This window comes from Vanellus vanellus, assembly GCF_965231255.1.
Source record: "Vanellus vanellus genome assembly, chromosome: 5".
NCBI lineage: Eukaryota > Metazoa > Chordata > Aves > Charadriiformes > Charadriidae > Vanellus > Vanellus vanellus.
The window spans coordinates 65,710,197-65,726,640 of record NC_138910.1 but is presented as its reverse complement, the minus strand read 5'-3'; the positions used below and the strand labels follow the sequence as shown (position 1 = coordinate 65,726,640).

The window sequence follows — 16,444 nt, the reverse complement described above, 5'->3', positions numbered from 1 at the left end:
TTAACTTTAGCAATCGGGAAAAGAGCGTGTGGTTAGAGAATACAAGGATATAATATATTTTAGCAGACTTAATGCCGATAAACCCTAACAGGATTTAATGGTTCAGGCAGCTGGAAGAAGACTACTCTCAGCATGAAACGTGTTTTAGGAGGTTAACATCAATTCAATATTAAGAAGTGAGCCTCAATGAAGAGTGAGTTAGAGATTATATCTTTCAAGGGAGCTTGGAAGATTTTGGACACTGCATTGGTTTTATGAGTATGTACATATGTAATGTCCATCTAGAATAAATTTCCAAGTAAGTTTTGGAAACTGCTTACAACCCAGAGCTGTTCAAGTCTTTTACAATATTGGTCTTAGATGATGTTGTAACGCTGTCACAGTTTGTCAGAAGGGGTCAGCTGGGCTTTTCAGAGCTGTGACTGGCTCCAGGTTTTCTTCCCCCTCAGCCCTCATTGATCAACCCCTCTCCATGCAGCCTGTCCTTACTGCAGAGCGGTGGCCTCTACCTGAGAGCTTCATGTGCTCCTATCCCATTCTGCCTCCTGGTCCTTATTCAAGAGTCTTGGTCCTGCCTCAGGACAACTCCTTTATGGAGCTGGCAGGACCCCACTGGCCCCTGTGAGAGTGGTGGGGCTCTAGACCCACAATTCCCTAGGAAGGACAGGGAAAGCTGTCAGACAGAGAGAAGGCAAAGAGTTTGGTTCAGTTACAGATCGAGATTGAGGGCCTTGCCCAAACTGAATGGATATCTGCAGCTACTGAATGGGTATCTGCAAGTTTTCAACTACAAACCCACAGCAATCAACTTACAGCTCATGAATTTTTGGGGGTGAGGTTGAGAGCATCAGGATGTCTGGAGTTCATGATGCAGGAGACTGTGACTGATGCTTTTTCCACATCAGGGTGTACTTACAGTGGAGAGTGAATTTATACACCCAAGTGCAGAAGTCTCTACTTACTGAACTAATATTCTACAGCTAAATTTTGCAAAGGGCACTCCTTTTTAAATGACTATTATGCTTTTGCAGGTTTTGATATTCTATGAGGAACTTTTTAATCTGGCAAGTGGGAGTGACTTGTATAGCTATTGCCATTTAGAAACAAATTCAAGTAAATTGGTACTCTCTCCTGAATGGGTACACAAAGATGCATGTAAATTCAGTACTTTACTATATTAATTGCACCAAGCTAAACATATCCACATTAGGTGTGGCACTGATTCAAATATATTAGTATAAAGATCATACTTTTAACCAGCGTAGTGAAATTAGTACAAAGTCTGTATTTAGATCAGTCCTAATGAAATATTTCCTTGTCCTCCCTGCTTCACCAGCAAGAAGAGTATTAGATTTTGGTTCATTTAAAGTCCTATTACTAGCAAAGCTGTACAGTTTGGAAGTGATGTAATTCTTTTGCTACGGTACTGTTAATTTATGTTGGGTTTCTTAAAAAGTCAAAGCAACAATATTGAGGCCTTGAACAACTGAATCTTGGATTGCCACAAGGTGGCACTGAAGGCCCATAAGCACTTACAGGCTTGTCCACGAAGCCTGGAGTAACTGCATTGTCTCCCGAGATCGTTAATCCCAATATCAATCCTAATGATATTAGAGCAGGAGGGTACAAGCAGAGATTACCCCACATGCACTATTTGTAGCACACAACAAGTAGTATTTAGATATAAAACATGCAGCCATCTGTCATGTTACCACAAAGCAATGTCTGAAATGTAGTCACCTTTCTTGACATCCTGGGGGAGAAAAGACACAAGAGCTATGTGAATAATTTAACCATAACTGTCATGCCACTAAACCTTTGTAATTTCACTTTTTTTAACTTACTGTAAATACAGGAACTACAGAAAAAAGAGTGTACTACAGTAACATCTGTTTAGTTACCTTGGACAATAATAAAATTTAGTCACAACCACTCCATCTGGAACACATAGGCAATATTCCCTCTCTATACATTATTCTTAAATGTAGAAGCTAAAATCATTATTTGTTTTTAAAGAGTCAAGACTTCTTCTGTTAGCCTGTTAGGCTTAAAGGTTTTAGCACTAGTGTCTATAATTGGCTTTATTTCTAGGCATGTAACAAGCTTTCAAATTAAAAGATGGCATGAAACAGTATGAAATTAAATGCATGTGCTTTCAGTTTCAAAACAAAAGGCAAAAACTACACAGTGCACAGTACAACTGACACTTTATTCCTTCATGATTGAGATATATAATATTGAAACTGCAAGAGTCACCAAAAAAAAAAAAATCAAAGTGCAAACCTCTATTAGAACAGATTATGGAATGTATTTATGTTTTTGGCACAAAAAGTGGGGAACTATACTGCAACAAGTTTTTAAGTTTAATGAAATTTAACACTTCTGTGTTCAGTAGTCATACTTGTGCACTGCAGAACAATACAATGTAAAACAGTGACTAACACAATTCACATGCAACTCTATACAAGTTACATCATACGTCCAGTTAAAACTTTTCTGAAAATACATGTGAAGTCCAATGATACTTTGTTCACAATCACTTAACAAATACCATTCTTTAAGGAGTCTTATCTTTTCAGCTTCCTCATTGATAAAAACAAAAATAGAGAATCTTAAATAGTAAATTATTTTCCCAAAATGGTTCCATGTGAATGTTGACGTTGAAGTAACTTGGCTCTGACTTCATCGATATAATGTATAAGAAGCTGAATGAAACCAAAACTCTTTTTTTTCCCCCATATTTCATCCCCAAATTGCTGTGAACAAACAGCATTCTGTGCACTGACTTTTTATTTTTAAAACTGGACATAGTGTTGCCTATGAGCTCTGTACCTATCACATGGAAATCACAAAAAAAAAAAAAAAGAGCATAGCTTCATACAGTGGCCTCTATTTAAGATCCAAAAGGAGTATATTAGCATGGAAAAGACAAAAATGCAGAAATGGAAGAATTCAAGTTTATCTTATAAGGTACAGTATGCATTCACATTTTCATTGCAGAGAGAGACACTGTATTCACATTCTGGTGAAGAAAGAAACCCACATACCACAGCTCTCCCTGAACTCCTAGCAAAGATAACATCCGTGAAAGATCTATAATGCACATCGTAGCTCTTTCATTTGAACTGAGTTAAACCGATTGTTCAAAGGAAAAAAAAAACCCTTTGATGAGTAATTCAAGCCCCGTTGCTGAGCTATTAACCTCAAGAACTTCTGCACTGGCCTGATATGTCATATAGCCTGGCAGTTGCTATCAAGTGTTTTATGTGGGCAGCTATTAGCATTCAGTGTCTCATCTCCTTTTTTGGTTTGGGATTTTATTATTTATATTAATCAAGGATGATGATTTGTATCAGGCATCTGAGAAATGTTCTGGTGACAAGATGTACAGGATTCCCATTAGATGCATATGTATCACAGCAGAAATGTCCTCACAACTGAATTCTTCATTTGGGCAACAGGAAAAAAATAGCAAACAGCAAAAACAAGAAGCATTTGGCATGATTTTAGTTCTTAGTACCATACTGCAAATGCACAAACTGAAGTGCTCTTAATGTTTTTGCTTTATAATGCCAGAACAAAGAATAACACTAAAAGTGGGGAGGTAAGGGCAATCCCACTAACCACCTTAGGTAACTTCTGGTATCAGGCTAAGATGTAATTTAGAGCGTCTATGTTAGGAGGCTATGATACCTACCGAGACCAACAGAGAGAAGGTGTGATTTAAAGCACCTAAATTCTGTACCTGAAGTTAGACAGTTTGAATACAACTTGAAATCATCACCTGAAGGGAATTCAGGTCCCTCAGACACTGCCTTGTGCCTTCTGTATACCACAATGCAGCCTTGAAGGCAAGGAAATCGAAATGGCAGTAGGTGAAAGGCCAACCTCTGTCAATGCAGATGTTTCTCAGGTCTGAGACCCTGACTCCATCTCTCCCTCCCTTGGGGAGCCAGGGGAATTCACTGTCACTTATTCTGTTGCTTTCAGGGACACAAGATATCAACAATCTCCACCACAAATGTTTCTTTTTTCTGGAGTAATCCTAAAGAAGAGTCACCCTTGTCAGTCTCTGGATCTATAGCTCCTGTTGACAGTCATCCTTCCAGCTCTAAAGAAGTCACTCAGAGACAAAGTGGACCCCTCAGTTTCTCTTCCCTCCTGACACCTCCTCAAGGAGTTTAGGATAGTCCACCTGGGTTGGGATGCTTTGGAGTGAACAGTGAAGAGGGAGGAGTACAGAACAAGAAGACTCAAGTAGGAGAACTGAGGCAACAGAAGGCAGAATCACTTGGGGTTAAGAGAGAAGAGTGCTCATCATGCCATAAACTAGAAACAAGAGTCTGAGGAAGGGAGAGAAAGGTGAGAGGGTGGAAGAAAAAAAAAAAAACAAACAAACCAACAACACCCCCCACAAAAAGTTTGAGAGATCAATTGAATAGAAGTCTCACAGCCTAATGCTGTCCCAGTGTAGCTGGATGCTGTGGCTTCCTAGCGAGAGGAGGGAAGAGGGACTGAAGGACATGGATGGGGTCCAGGCCCCAGGTGATGCACAGATAGGTCAGGGGGTTTCTATTCCAGCTTTGTACAACAGCTCCCACGACTGCATAGGTTTTTAACAGAGTACAGCTTGCCTCTAGAAGGTCAGAATTAAATACTACCGGGCCAGAATTAAATACTACTGGGCCACTTCTTGGCACAAAATCTTTGCTTAATGTCAAGTCATTTTAAAATGCAAGATACTTTATTGGGTATTTAAAAAGCACCAAGGGAAGGTAGAAAAACATTCCCCCCTGCGATGTTTTCATCCTTAGAGCCTGATCACCTGGGTCAGGCTTAAATGATGGTGCATGGGAATGGAGGAGACAATGAGAAAACATTAGAACACTTTGGGACAGCACATAGCCATAAAAACAGCACTTGCTGTTTGGCTGGCTCAAGACTTCCTTTGGGACATTCTGTCTTTTCACATACTTTGTATTTGCTCCTCATTGCCCTCTCCCTCGTGATACCTCATGTCATCACAACATACAGTGTGCCCACAAAGCATCAGATGTACAGTGGTAGCTACCAGGAGGTTTCCTCCTCATTAGCCACTGAGATGAAGCGAGAGATACGCTAAGGAGTACCTACGGATATGAGTACTTGTTGTTTCCTCCCTCATGACTGCACAAAAAAGCACGCGGGTTTCCAAAGGACATCCAAGTGTGTGCTCAGTTAACACTGTTTGCTTTTCTGCAGATCACATCGCTTGAGGCCCCCCCGGCTCGCTTCCTACTGTACCTTAGCAACACGCTGCAAGTGGTTCAGGAAAGGTGGAGGCGATGTCTAGGAAGTTGATAACATGTCCAGACTATTTGTCAGTCTCTGGAGAGTTCCTACTACTGCCTCTGTTTGGGAATTTCTCCATCCTTAGTTTACAAATGATTTAAAAAGAAGCATGTGAATACAATGGGGTATGCTTCGCTTTACTGTGGTGAAAAAAAGTATGACTCAGTGGGTAAACATGTTGTGGAATTTGCTACAAAAATTATATTTGTTTTAACTGAATACCACAGTAAATATTCATGCAATTAAAAAAAATAAGATTGTTATTGTTCCAAGGAAAACTGCTGCCCCAAGGGCAGATAAAGTACAAATGCCGATCTTTCAGGAAAAAATAGCTTCCCTTATTCCTGAGCATAATCCAGGAATAGCTGTCCTTCAACTCCTTCTATCACCCTTTTCTTTTGAATTTTGCTAGTAAATGGCCTCCAAAAGAGGAATAAACAGAAAGGAGAGAGAGAAATAAATAAAAAAAGTAAACAAAGAGAATTACACCCCCACCCCCATATTTCAGACTACTTTTGTAGGTTTAACTTTTCCAAAAACATCTCAGTCTTTCATTTTTGTGATCAGGGAGCTCCCTGGGATCTGGCCTTTTTGAAAACTCCTCTTCCATTCTCACTAAATTGAATGTCATGGCATTAGTGGCAAACTGGGACCTGAACTTGCAGGACGTTATCTTGTGTGGCTGCACCACTCTCTTCTTCTGTGTCATTCAAGATTCCCAGGCAGACATTGCCCTTGACCACTCCCATCTGAGGAAGCTTTTTCTGAAGTTGCTACCTGATGTCTAAAACTGATCCCAGCCACAACAACAGGATATGGCCAAGACAGTGAGCACAGACCATTGCCCACCATTCCGGCTAGTGTACAGAGAAGCTTCCCTACCACACAAGATACCGAATTCATGAGGCCGCTGAGTTTTCTTCAGTCCCCCTGATACCTTGCATCAGTGAAAGTAAAGAGGACCAAGGAAGGAAAAAAAGATGCAGAGCAAGGAAGCAAGAGAAAAAAAGACAGGAGAACAGTGTAAAGACAACAGAGGTGCTTGAAATGTTGAGAATTAGTTGGTTTTCATAAAATTTTCACACAGATATGTTAAAACACTAAAGCTAGGGGTTAGCCATTATAAATGTCTTCTGCTAGCCCATGGGACTAACATACTTCAGAGTTATGTGCCCCCCAACAAACCGTACATCCATCTTAAATACCATCTGCAAGGACATAATAAAAATACACAAAGCAAAAAATTTGTAAACAAGGGTTAGTAGCACAGTGGTACAGTAGATTGTCAATAAAAACAATAAAAGTGTGGATACAGATTCATCTACCTTGTGTGTAACATTATTGCCAGGTACAAGGGAGGGACTCTGTAAACTCATAATTCTGAAGTTTTGTTAATAAGCACAGAGCAACAGGTGAGTGCCCCGTCTACTTTCTCCAGTTCTGTGTTGGCTATTGGGATCAGCATGTGGTCCTTCAGTTTTTCAAATACCTGGTCAGGAAAGAAAATGGAACAGAAACCATTACATTTCACATGTCTCTATTTTCCCTTTTCTCTAAGTATTTACAGAATGAACGTGCATGGATATATCGGCAGGTGCTAAGCCGGCTCGTCATTTGTAATCAACACTAACATTTACAGTGTATGTGGCCTTTTGGCTATGGGATTCACACACATCAGTACTGCAGTGAGGGGAACTGTTGCTTTGTCCAGTTATGCAGAAGCAGCACCAGGGGCACAAGAGAGAAAGTAATTAAATCAGTAGTGCAGACAAGAACAGAGCCCAGGCCTCCCACTTTTCGCTATCTGGTATTTCCATGATGGGATACAACAGCCCATTCTCAAAAGCACTCGGTTTCAATTCCCACTGCTTCCCAGCGAGGCTGGGATGTTGGGGCTCTCCCAGGCACCCCCAGCGCGGCTCTCACCTTTGCGCTCTCCGGGTACTCCTCAGGGGCTCGGTGCAGTAGGACGTGGCCTTTGCTGGGAATGTTTAAGTAGATGCAGTTTGCTGCAGCATCGTCGGGCACCGTCAGCTTGTCGTAGCGGTGGTCGCTCATCTGTTGCATGGTCTGTCAGGAGACACAAAGCGCAGCTATTTAGACCAAACACATTAGCAGCCCCAAACAAATGGGAGAACAGAGCCTTCCAAAAATAGCTAATTGTGATTGCCAAGTTAGCCAAGGGCCATTTTGCTATGCAGCAAGTAAGGAGAACTCTTTTCATCTCCGCTCTTCGAGGAAGAATCTAACTCTAACTGAAACGATCAGTAGAAAACCTTTGTGAAATAGTTCCTGCAAGCAGCAGGATTAAGCAGGGAACTCAGTAAGCATCCTCTGTGGGGTCTTTTCCTCAAGGAATTCACATTGACTATGCAAAACTCCTGCTCACATTGATGGAAACTATAGGTGCTCAGCACCTTCAAAAAAAGCAGCCATCACTCAATATTTATAAAATGAGCGTGAATTAACACAAACAGAACAGGAACAGTTCCCAGCTTGGACATCAGCCCAATCTTAATTCTTTTCAAGGACCTCCTTTCTGCTTTCCGAGCAGTTACTCTTTCACTAAGGCACCTGTGCCGGGGAGCGAGAAGGCATGTCTGCGCTAATCCTCGTTCCCAAGGGGACAGCACAATAACCTCCTCAGAACAGTAGAGCTGGTGGGTTTCAGAGGTTTGGTTTATAAATATAGGGCTCATACACAAATTTGGATCCTCTCCGGAATTTCAGAGACAGAGACTTTCAACATACGAGAAGCCTGAGATCCCATGTTTTGGATCAGGCTCAACTTTTTAATAAAGATGGGAAAAGCCTGGAGACAAGACGCCTGACTCCCCATTGTGCCGTTCCAGCTTTACACCAGCTTCACCCTGACAGAGACCTGGGATAATACAGAAGCAAATAATGCTCGTGATCAAAAACTTTGGTCCTAGTGAAAGCTTAAGCAAATTCAAGTGTTTCAGTTTCTCTCCTAGCCCCGCTACGTTCCCACATACATTGCAAGATACAAACAGAAAGAAAAGTTGGGGTTTTTTCAGCTTAAAAATACATTAATATTATCTTAAAAATAAACTGCTAACAAAAATTTTTAACTAAATTCCCTTCTCAGGGAAACCCCACAGATTTACATCACAGAGCAGAGAGCAGACTTTGATTTTACACACAGTTAAATTAATCTTTAAATTATTTGCAAGTTCACATGTACTACTCATTCATTAAAAAAATATTATATGGAACTGAATTATAAAGAGGATCTGCAACATATTGGGAAGCAACAAAGCAACTCACGCTTGCACACACCTACAGTAAGTAATTTCTTTATGGGTCTGGATACATTTTTCATGTTGTAGCCTGAGTCATCCACATCCCGCAGAGAACATGAAACTCACAATGAAGAATGCCATGCATTCTTGAGGAAGTGTTATCAGATTGTCATTTCTTGTTTCTTCTGAAGTTACGAAACTTTCCCAAGTTCCCAAGGTCACATCTACCTCCATAAAAGGTTAATGTGTTTTTCTGGGGAAAAAAATCTTTGCACCTTTACTTCACCGGATATATTTTTGTTACTGTGCTTACCATAACTGACTTTCCTAATTATAAGCTTGTTTCTGTTATGTTGCCAAGATGTATTTTACTATGCTTTCCTTGATGCTGCAGACATCTAAGCAGCAGGTGACATGCTTGCACCCAGTGCAACTCTTCTCCCTGGTAACCAGCGCCAGCAGACTCGTCCTCTACCTGCAGCTTCTCTTTTCTTCCCTACATAATCTTTTTAAGCCTGGATTAAGGAAACATATTTTTTAAATCTGCACTGAGATACACGTATCAGTAGAGGAAAAGCCACCGTGCCTGGATTTCGCTCAGCTCCCAAACAGTTGTGCTTTCTCCAGTCCTTGTTGGAAACAGAATCCCCATATTGTAGGTTTTCTGTAGGAACAGCTCATTCATCAGAAATACATTGTGAATCACTGTGAAACATTTCCATATGAAATTATGAATGAATTCTTAAGCAGAAGGGTACGGACACATCTCCCATTCATTTGCTTCTGCAAAATGCTGAAGTGAGAAGATCAGCAGCAAGCAGAAACGAAGAACAAGCGGCAGGGCTCTAGCTGCGCCTCAGGACCCAGCTTCGGGGAGCCTGGGAGAGGATGGCGAGGGCACATGAGGAGGATTGTTTTCAAGATTAAAAAGCACAGAAGTGGTGGCTGCATTAATTCAGAAACAAATGAGAAAAAATGAGTGGGAAAGTGAGATGAAGCAGCACGGGAGTCTGAGTGCACGGCTGTGACAGTGGGAATGGGATGTCAGCTAGTTCAAACTGCAAGAAAGCATTTGTCAGTAACTGGTGGTTTGACGATACAAGATTACTCTCTTCCTTGTCTCTTAAGATAAGAAGGAAATCATATTTGCAAGCTTTCATCACTGTTACAACTATGCCTGCATGTTGGAAGTAAAATTTCAGAACCCACCTTCTTAAGAGAGCGCCCAGGCAATAACATCCCAAACCTGCCCCACAGGGAGGCTCTGGGTGCAGCAGAAACGCACTGATGTGACCCGTGGGGTTATCCATATTTGTATTACATGAAGTCATTGAGCACATGTGCCTGGCCAGATAGGACTCCAAGGGAGAGAAAGAGATAAAAGCAAGGTCCTTTGATTGTATTTTCTATCAGAGACACCCCAAAAATATATGTTCTTTGGGAAATGACAAGCTTACCAAGACTATAGCGCTCGCACAATGCTTTTGTGGAGGGCTGGCATTCTGCCCACATATGAACGACAGCTACGTTAAGAGCCAGGCATTTCCCGCATGCCTAGTTTTTCTGGGAATTTTCTTCAGCCTGAAAAGGGTAATTTTCATTGCGCATTCTCTCAGGCCTTAGTCATGCTTTCCTTATGTTGAAGTCATTCACATAGCCTAAAATGCCTTTTCTATAGTTTTTTTTTACAGTGTGTCCTCAGACAACTGAGGTAATGGATAAGCTAAATAATCCTAAATATGAAGCAGCATTATGCATGAAGGAAAAATGCGTATGCGTTTAGGGCCTATTATCACTGACAGAGTTAAGATGACCACGTGCACTTTTAAGACAGGCCAAGCCTAGTTACAAATTTTCCCCCTCCGTGAGGAAGGTCCCCGCCTGTGCTCTGCTGCCATCCAGGACCTACTCACAACCCACATTGCCGCGGGACAGACAGCAACCAAACCCACCACACCTGCAACGCGCCAATGTACCTCCAACACCCCACAAGCAAAACTAAACATACAGTGAATGTTACTTTTGCTAACATAGCAATGAACACTGCACTTAAAAATGCCCATGCCGTGTTGACAGAGAAGCAGAAGCGCAGATTTTCAGGGTCTGATTTTCACTTTTATTAGCCCCTGGCTCCCCTGGCCCCCAACATTTAAAAGACAAAATCAAACCTAATCCCAAATCAAATGCACATAATCCTACACCCACAGGATCATTCCCTCACCAGATTTCAGCTGCCCTTTCCTAAATCCTTCAAGTCACAGTATTCTTGAAAGAAAACTATTCACTTAAAACTATCCCATCTCTTTCCTTCTTTCCAAGCACATTAAGGTTTGGCCCGTTTTAAGCTGATGCTTAAGTAACATTTGCCTTGGGTTACAGTGCAAACTGGAACATTTTAATCCAAGAGATTGCAAATTGTGAGAAAAGATTAAACTACATCAAGATTTTGCCTACAAAGATGAAAATGAAGTGGTTTTGTAGTGTGGGGCACTGAACACTGATGAGAAGAATAACTCAGGAATATGCAGCCACTTTCCCGCATGTTGGCTGGCAATTTGGAAGGACAGTGTGCTTCTCTTCTGCTTGGAGGAAGGACCACTTGTCTGGGAGCAACATCAGGCTTATGCCCTTACATGCTCAAGGCAAAAGACGAGGACAGGCAACCTGGCCAGTACATTGCCATCTGGAGGGAGCGCACAGAGAGAAAGGTGAATTATTGCTTGCTTCTAGGGAAATACTGCTTGATTATCAAACCTACCATTTTTTACTGCTTGCAGAACCTGGAAGAACTTCTTTTTTAGTGCTGCATGATGGGGGTCCCCAGCCCTGCATCAGAAGTGACAACATCCCACTTCTGGATCCTAAGACAAGGACTAAAGGAGACCGAGATTTGGTGTGTGGGTCCCAGGAACCTCAACTCATCAGCTGTCATACAGAGCAATACCACCTACAGCACTGCCCCAGGAGTCTGTCCAGTTGGCTTTTAAACCTGTAGCAAGGTAGCTTCAGAGTTCAGAAACATACTGTGTGAGGAAGCACTTCTTTTCCTTTTTTGAACTTGCCCCTTGCCTTTAGAGCTCCCCTGGTTCTTGCAATGGAAAAGACAGCAAACAATTGATCCCCAACCACCTTTTCCACACCATCATTGATTTTACAGGCACCCATCAACCCATATTAGTTGTCTCTTTTTCAGGTTATAGTCTTAGCTTGCTTAGTCTGTCTCCATAGGCAAGCTGTTCCAGGTATCTGTTCATCCTTATTGCACTTTTCTGAATCTTTCCAGTTCTACTCTATCTTTTTTGGAATGAAGGGATCGTGCATGCAAAGTGCACACAACAGCCAACGTGCAAACACACCACAGCTTTAATCAGTGGCATAATCATGTTTTCCATTTGGTTTTCAGCTGAGCTGGCAATTTCAACAAGCCCAGGATCTTATTTCCGCGGTAATGATCAGTCAGAGCCCATTATTTCTTATGTGATGTTCACATCGTTATTCTCCCTGTCCCTGCTGCACATCACTTTACACTTATATACACTGAATTTCATTCATTGTTTTATTGTGCTGTCTCTCTCTATTAGGTTCTTCCTCGCTTCTTCACATTTGGAGAAAAAATTGGCATCGGAGAGAGAAAGCAATAGCCTTAGGGTTCAACACAAGGAAGTGCAGGACAGAGTGGGGTTGGAGAGCTATGCCACGGTGCTACGCGCCTGGGTGCGGGAACTCAGCCTGCCATACAAACAACACTACTCAACAGCTTCTCAGAGTTTCCTTGAAACGCAGCAGTGCCAACCACAACCATAAACAGTTGGCCAGGCTGACCAGAGGGGACAGAAAAGCAGAGCTGGAAAAGCCAGCAATCTTGCTTGAATGTCAAGATCTATCAGGAGCATCATCCCAGAAATGCAGACAGGCGGGAGAGATAACAGCGGGGTAGACTCAGTAGGAAGGGGACAAGACAGCCGCTTTGCACAGCATAAATCACAGTAGAACGATCTGAGACTTCTTGTCAGGTATCAAAAGGTCTGCTAGAGACATAGGATAGGACGGACCTTGTGGATGCAAAAGCAGGATCCCACAAATACAACAGAACAACTCCACACTAGATCTATTCGAAGGGAGCAACGCCCCGGTCTGCCATGGTCAATAGCCCATACACAGCCAGAGCGTTACTTTAATTTTCACCTACCACCCACGTTCTCAGCAGCTGGACTTTGGGCTCTTCCTCCCTGCTGCACCCTCTCAGTCATGTTTTCCAGAAGGCAGAGCTCTTTAAGCAACCTCTCCCACCCTGCTCCTCGGCTTTTCCTGGCTCAGGACACCTTTTGCATCACCGCAGATGTGATGGGTACCACGTGCCATTCACGTGCATACCTGGTGCTTCTCTGCCCCTTTGAACCACCTCGCGTCATGGCCACGCTGTCACCTGCGGCCAGCTCTGCCCAAGGACCACTGCAAAGGGAAACCACAACCTGAGCAGGGGAAAAGGAAGCAGTTTACGTTTCTTGTTGTCAAGAAGGCGAGAGGACGAACATCCTGCCTTCTGGAACAGGAACCCAGCAAGAGAACAATCAAAGAAAAAAAGCAGCAAAGGAACAGAAACATGAGTCCCCATTTACGCAAGTCAAATGACATCTTCTCAGTCAGCCTCTGACCCAGCTCCTGTGGCTGACAGCCTTACTGGTGACGACAAACATGTATTGAAAGGGACACTTTCTCGGCCTTTTAAAAAAAAAATAAATCAACTAATATAACAGTGTCTATAAGAATAGACTTATAGACTTAGTCTATATAGACTTTTGAGTCTGTATCTTCCAAAAGACTAGATTCTCCTGCACATATGCAAACTGAACAGCACTGATATTCAGTTAAGCACAGTACATTTATTACTACAACTAACTTTTAAAGAAAAACACAACTAGCTGCCTTTTTAAAGGAGCAGGTCATCTAGCACTCAGTTAAGACCTCTGTCCTCCGAGATGCTGTACAACCATAATTCATAAAGTAATGGAAAATCATGAGCTGAAAGTATGCAATATCTCATACGATCTGACCCGGAGCAAGCAAATATGAGCTAAAGGAAACTGCATGGAATTTTATAAATTGACTCATCTCCTATCTATAAAGTTGAGAGCAGCAAAATCTCATTTTCGTACTTTCAGGGGCAAGTTGTCAATTGTTCTCTGGATTTCACTAACCTTTCTTTGTTGCTGCATTAAAGAAAAGTCAGCATTCATCTGCACTTTCTGCTAATTCCCTACCTGATGTCATCCTTCTTTGGGTTATTAGTATTAGTAATAATTTCCACAGCAACCCATTGTGATATCGTAAATAGAGGATTATGACTTCATGCGGGGAATAAGCAGAGGCACAAATGATGAAATCTTAAGGAAGAAGAGATAATGTTTTCAGGAAAACTCGTGCATTACTAGAAACGACAGACACTATACAGGCAATAGGAAGAGCAGATTTAGTTGAGCTGTTTCATGCTGCCTGGGGGAGTACAGCCTGCTTTCTAAGAACACTGGAGAGATGAAGTTTTCCCTTAGGTGCCCATTCTGGAGGTGCTTCTGTGGCAGAGCTGGGAACCTCTCAGCTTTTATGCAGGCAAGAGGTTCTCTCATGCAGGGAAACAGTACTTGGCTTTCTAAAGCTGGCATGCTGCAGAGACTTCAGTTATACAAGACAGACTAAGAACAAAAGACATTTAATCACTGGAATGGGGGCAACTGCCAATGCTAGAACAACTCCTCACGCCCAAGTCTTTAAAAGCGCTGCTCTGGTCATAGCTTTGGATACAGACCAAGGGCCTACTTGCCCAAAAGAGACTACTTTCTATTTGATCCTTAAGATGCGGTTTTGCTAAGCCTCCCTTGACCTCTGTCAAAACAGCCTACAGAGCTGCATTTGCAATAGTGTCCTTCAGGGAATAATTTAGGGGATGAATGAAAAGCTCCACTCCCAACAGAGATATTGAATGGGAGAGTCAAGAACAAGGGAGAGCAATGATGGCCAACTTTTTATTGAAAGTGTAAAAAAAAAAAAAACCCAAAGGTATTTGCTGAAGTTATGATATCGGACTACTGTGCATATTCTGATACACTCCTGACCATAATGAAATCCCATTGACTAACAAGGCTGGAGCCCAGGATACCAAGGACAAGCTCAGAAGTGCAGATGTCACCACAGCTCCGGCTCCCACCGGGGCAGGTCTGTCTTGGGGACACGAGGGCTTACAAGCTCAGGTGCATTACCTGCTCTGCCTCACACACCCCTCCTGGCAATGCCACTCAGCCCTGACATCTGCCACAGCCACCCTGCCCTTGTAATTAGCATCCATTCCTCTGTAACGACCAGGCGAAATCCCAAATGTTTCAATTGAAACCGGGAAGTACTCCATTATCCCAGATCATGGAGGGAATACCCCAGATATAGCGACCACAGGGAGTAAGCTCAGGCCGTAAGAAAGGCTGAGAGAGTTGGGGTTGTTCAGCCTGGAGAAGAAGAGGCTCTGGGGAACCTTACTGCGGCCTTTCAATACTTAAAGGGAGCTTATAAGAAAGATGGGGCAAACTTTTTAGTAGGGCCTGTTGCGATAGGACAAGGGGTAATGGCTTTAAACTAAAAGAGGGTAGATTTAGACTAGATATAAGGAAGACATTTTTTACAATGAGGGCGGTGGAATCCTGGAACAAGTTGCCCAGAGAGGTAATAGATGCCCCATCCCTGGAAACATTTAAGGTCAGGCTGGACGGGGCTCTGAGCAACCTGATTAGCTGAAGATATCCCTGCTCATTGCAGGGGAGGTTCAACTAGGTGACCTTTAAACGTCATCTTTCAACCTAAACTATTCTATGATTCTATATGGTGGGATAAGTGCTCTTCACATTGCAGCCCTCACCCTTAGGCACCATGACGGGTTTTCCAGGTTCCTTCTAAGTCCTCTGATCCCTTTTGAGATCCATCAGTAATCACCAGGCACACAGCATTACCCCAGAGCAGTGGGGTCAGCTGGAGGCTTTCTCTGCCAGTCCTGTGGGGAGACCCAGTGGACAGTCCTTTGTAGAGTGCCCGACATCAGAGCCTACCCAGAGGACAACCCTCTATTTCACAATGGGTGAGAGAACAACTTCATTAGCAGGCACTTGCTACAAATACAACACATACTGCTTGCAAAGGCATAGTTGAGATTGCCAAAGCTGGGAACAACACGTGTAACCCTCAGATCCTTTGGGATTGCTGCCAAGTTATCCAAAGGGTGACAGAGTTTGATTGTAGACAAAGCCGCTTAAACCAAGGACTCTGTCCACCATCATCTGCCGCTGTCCAAGTCTTCGCTCATCACAGGGGATGTGCAAGGGATTTGTGCCCCGTACCAACCAACACGAGCAGCCAACAGTTGGAAACATGGTTTTTCAGGATTTAGTGTAGAACGAGAGAGTACAGAAAGGAGTGTGTAACAGATGCTGTGTCACTGTTCCTGTTGCCATCTTGCCTGGCAGTTGCCTTTGCTGCTGGAACCTGAACTGCACTATATCCCAGGCCAGTTCCTGCTCATCTGCTGTCCCAGCAAGACCCCAGGGCTGCATCCCTTGCTGTGGAAAACGCGGTGCGGAGCATTCACCCGCAGTGCTGCCCTGTCACCTCCCTACGCTGGGGCCAGCACTGTTACAGCCTGAATTTGTCCTCATTCGCTCACAGTAAAGGTCAGCGACTCCAACAGTGCAGGACCAGAGCCCAAAGGTGACATGTTTGGAGGAAATCCTAGCTTCACTAAGGGAACAGAAAAATAATCCCAGGCTTTACTGGCTCAACAGCCATGGCCAACGTTCAACTATGGAGTTAAATGT

At 43.0% G+C, this 16,444-nt stretch overlaps 1 protein-coding gene across 1 annotated transcript in view; it reads right to left on the bottom strand.

The window, feature by feature from the left end:
- Positions 1-6,703: 6,703 nt before the first annotated feature.
- DDAH1 (dimethylarginine dimethylaminohydrolase 1) overlaps positions 6,704-16,444 on the bottom strand; it is a gene marked incomplete at both ends in the record, with an annotated part of 59,511 nt that continues 49,770 nt past the window's right edge. The window contains 2 exons of the mRNA XM_082483520.1: positions 6,704-6,820; positions 7,258-7,401. Coding sequence (XP_082339646.1) covers positions 6,704-6,820; positions 7,258-7,401 — 261 coding nt within the window. The remainder of the gene's footprint in view (positions 6,821-7,257; positions 7,402-16,444) is intronic.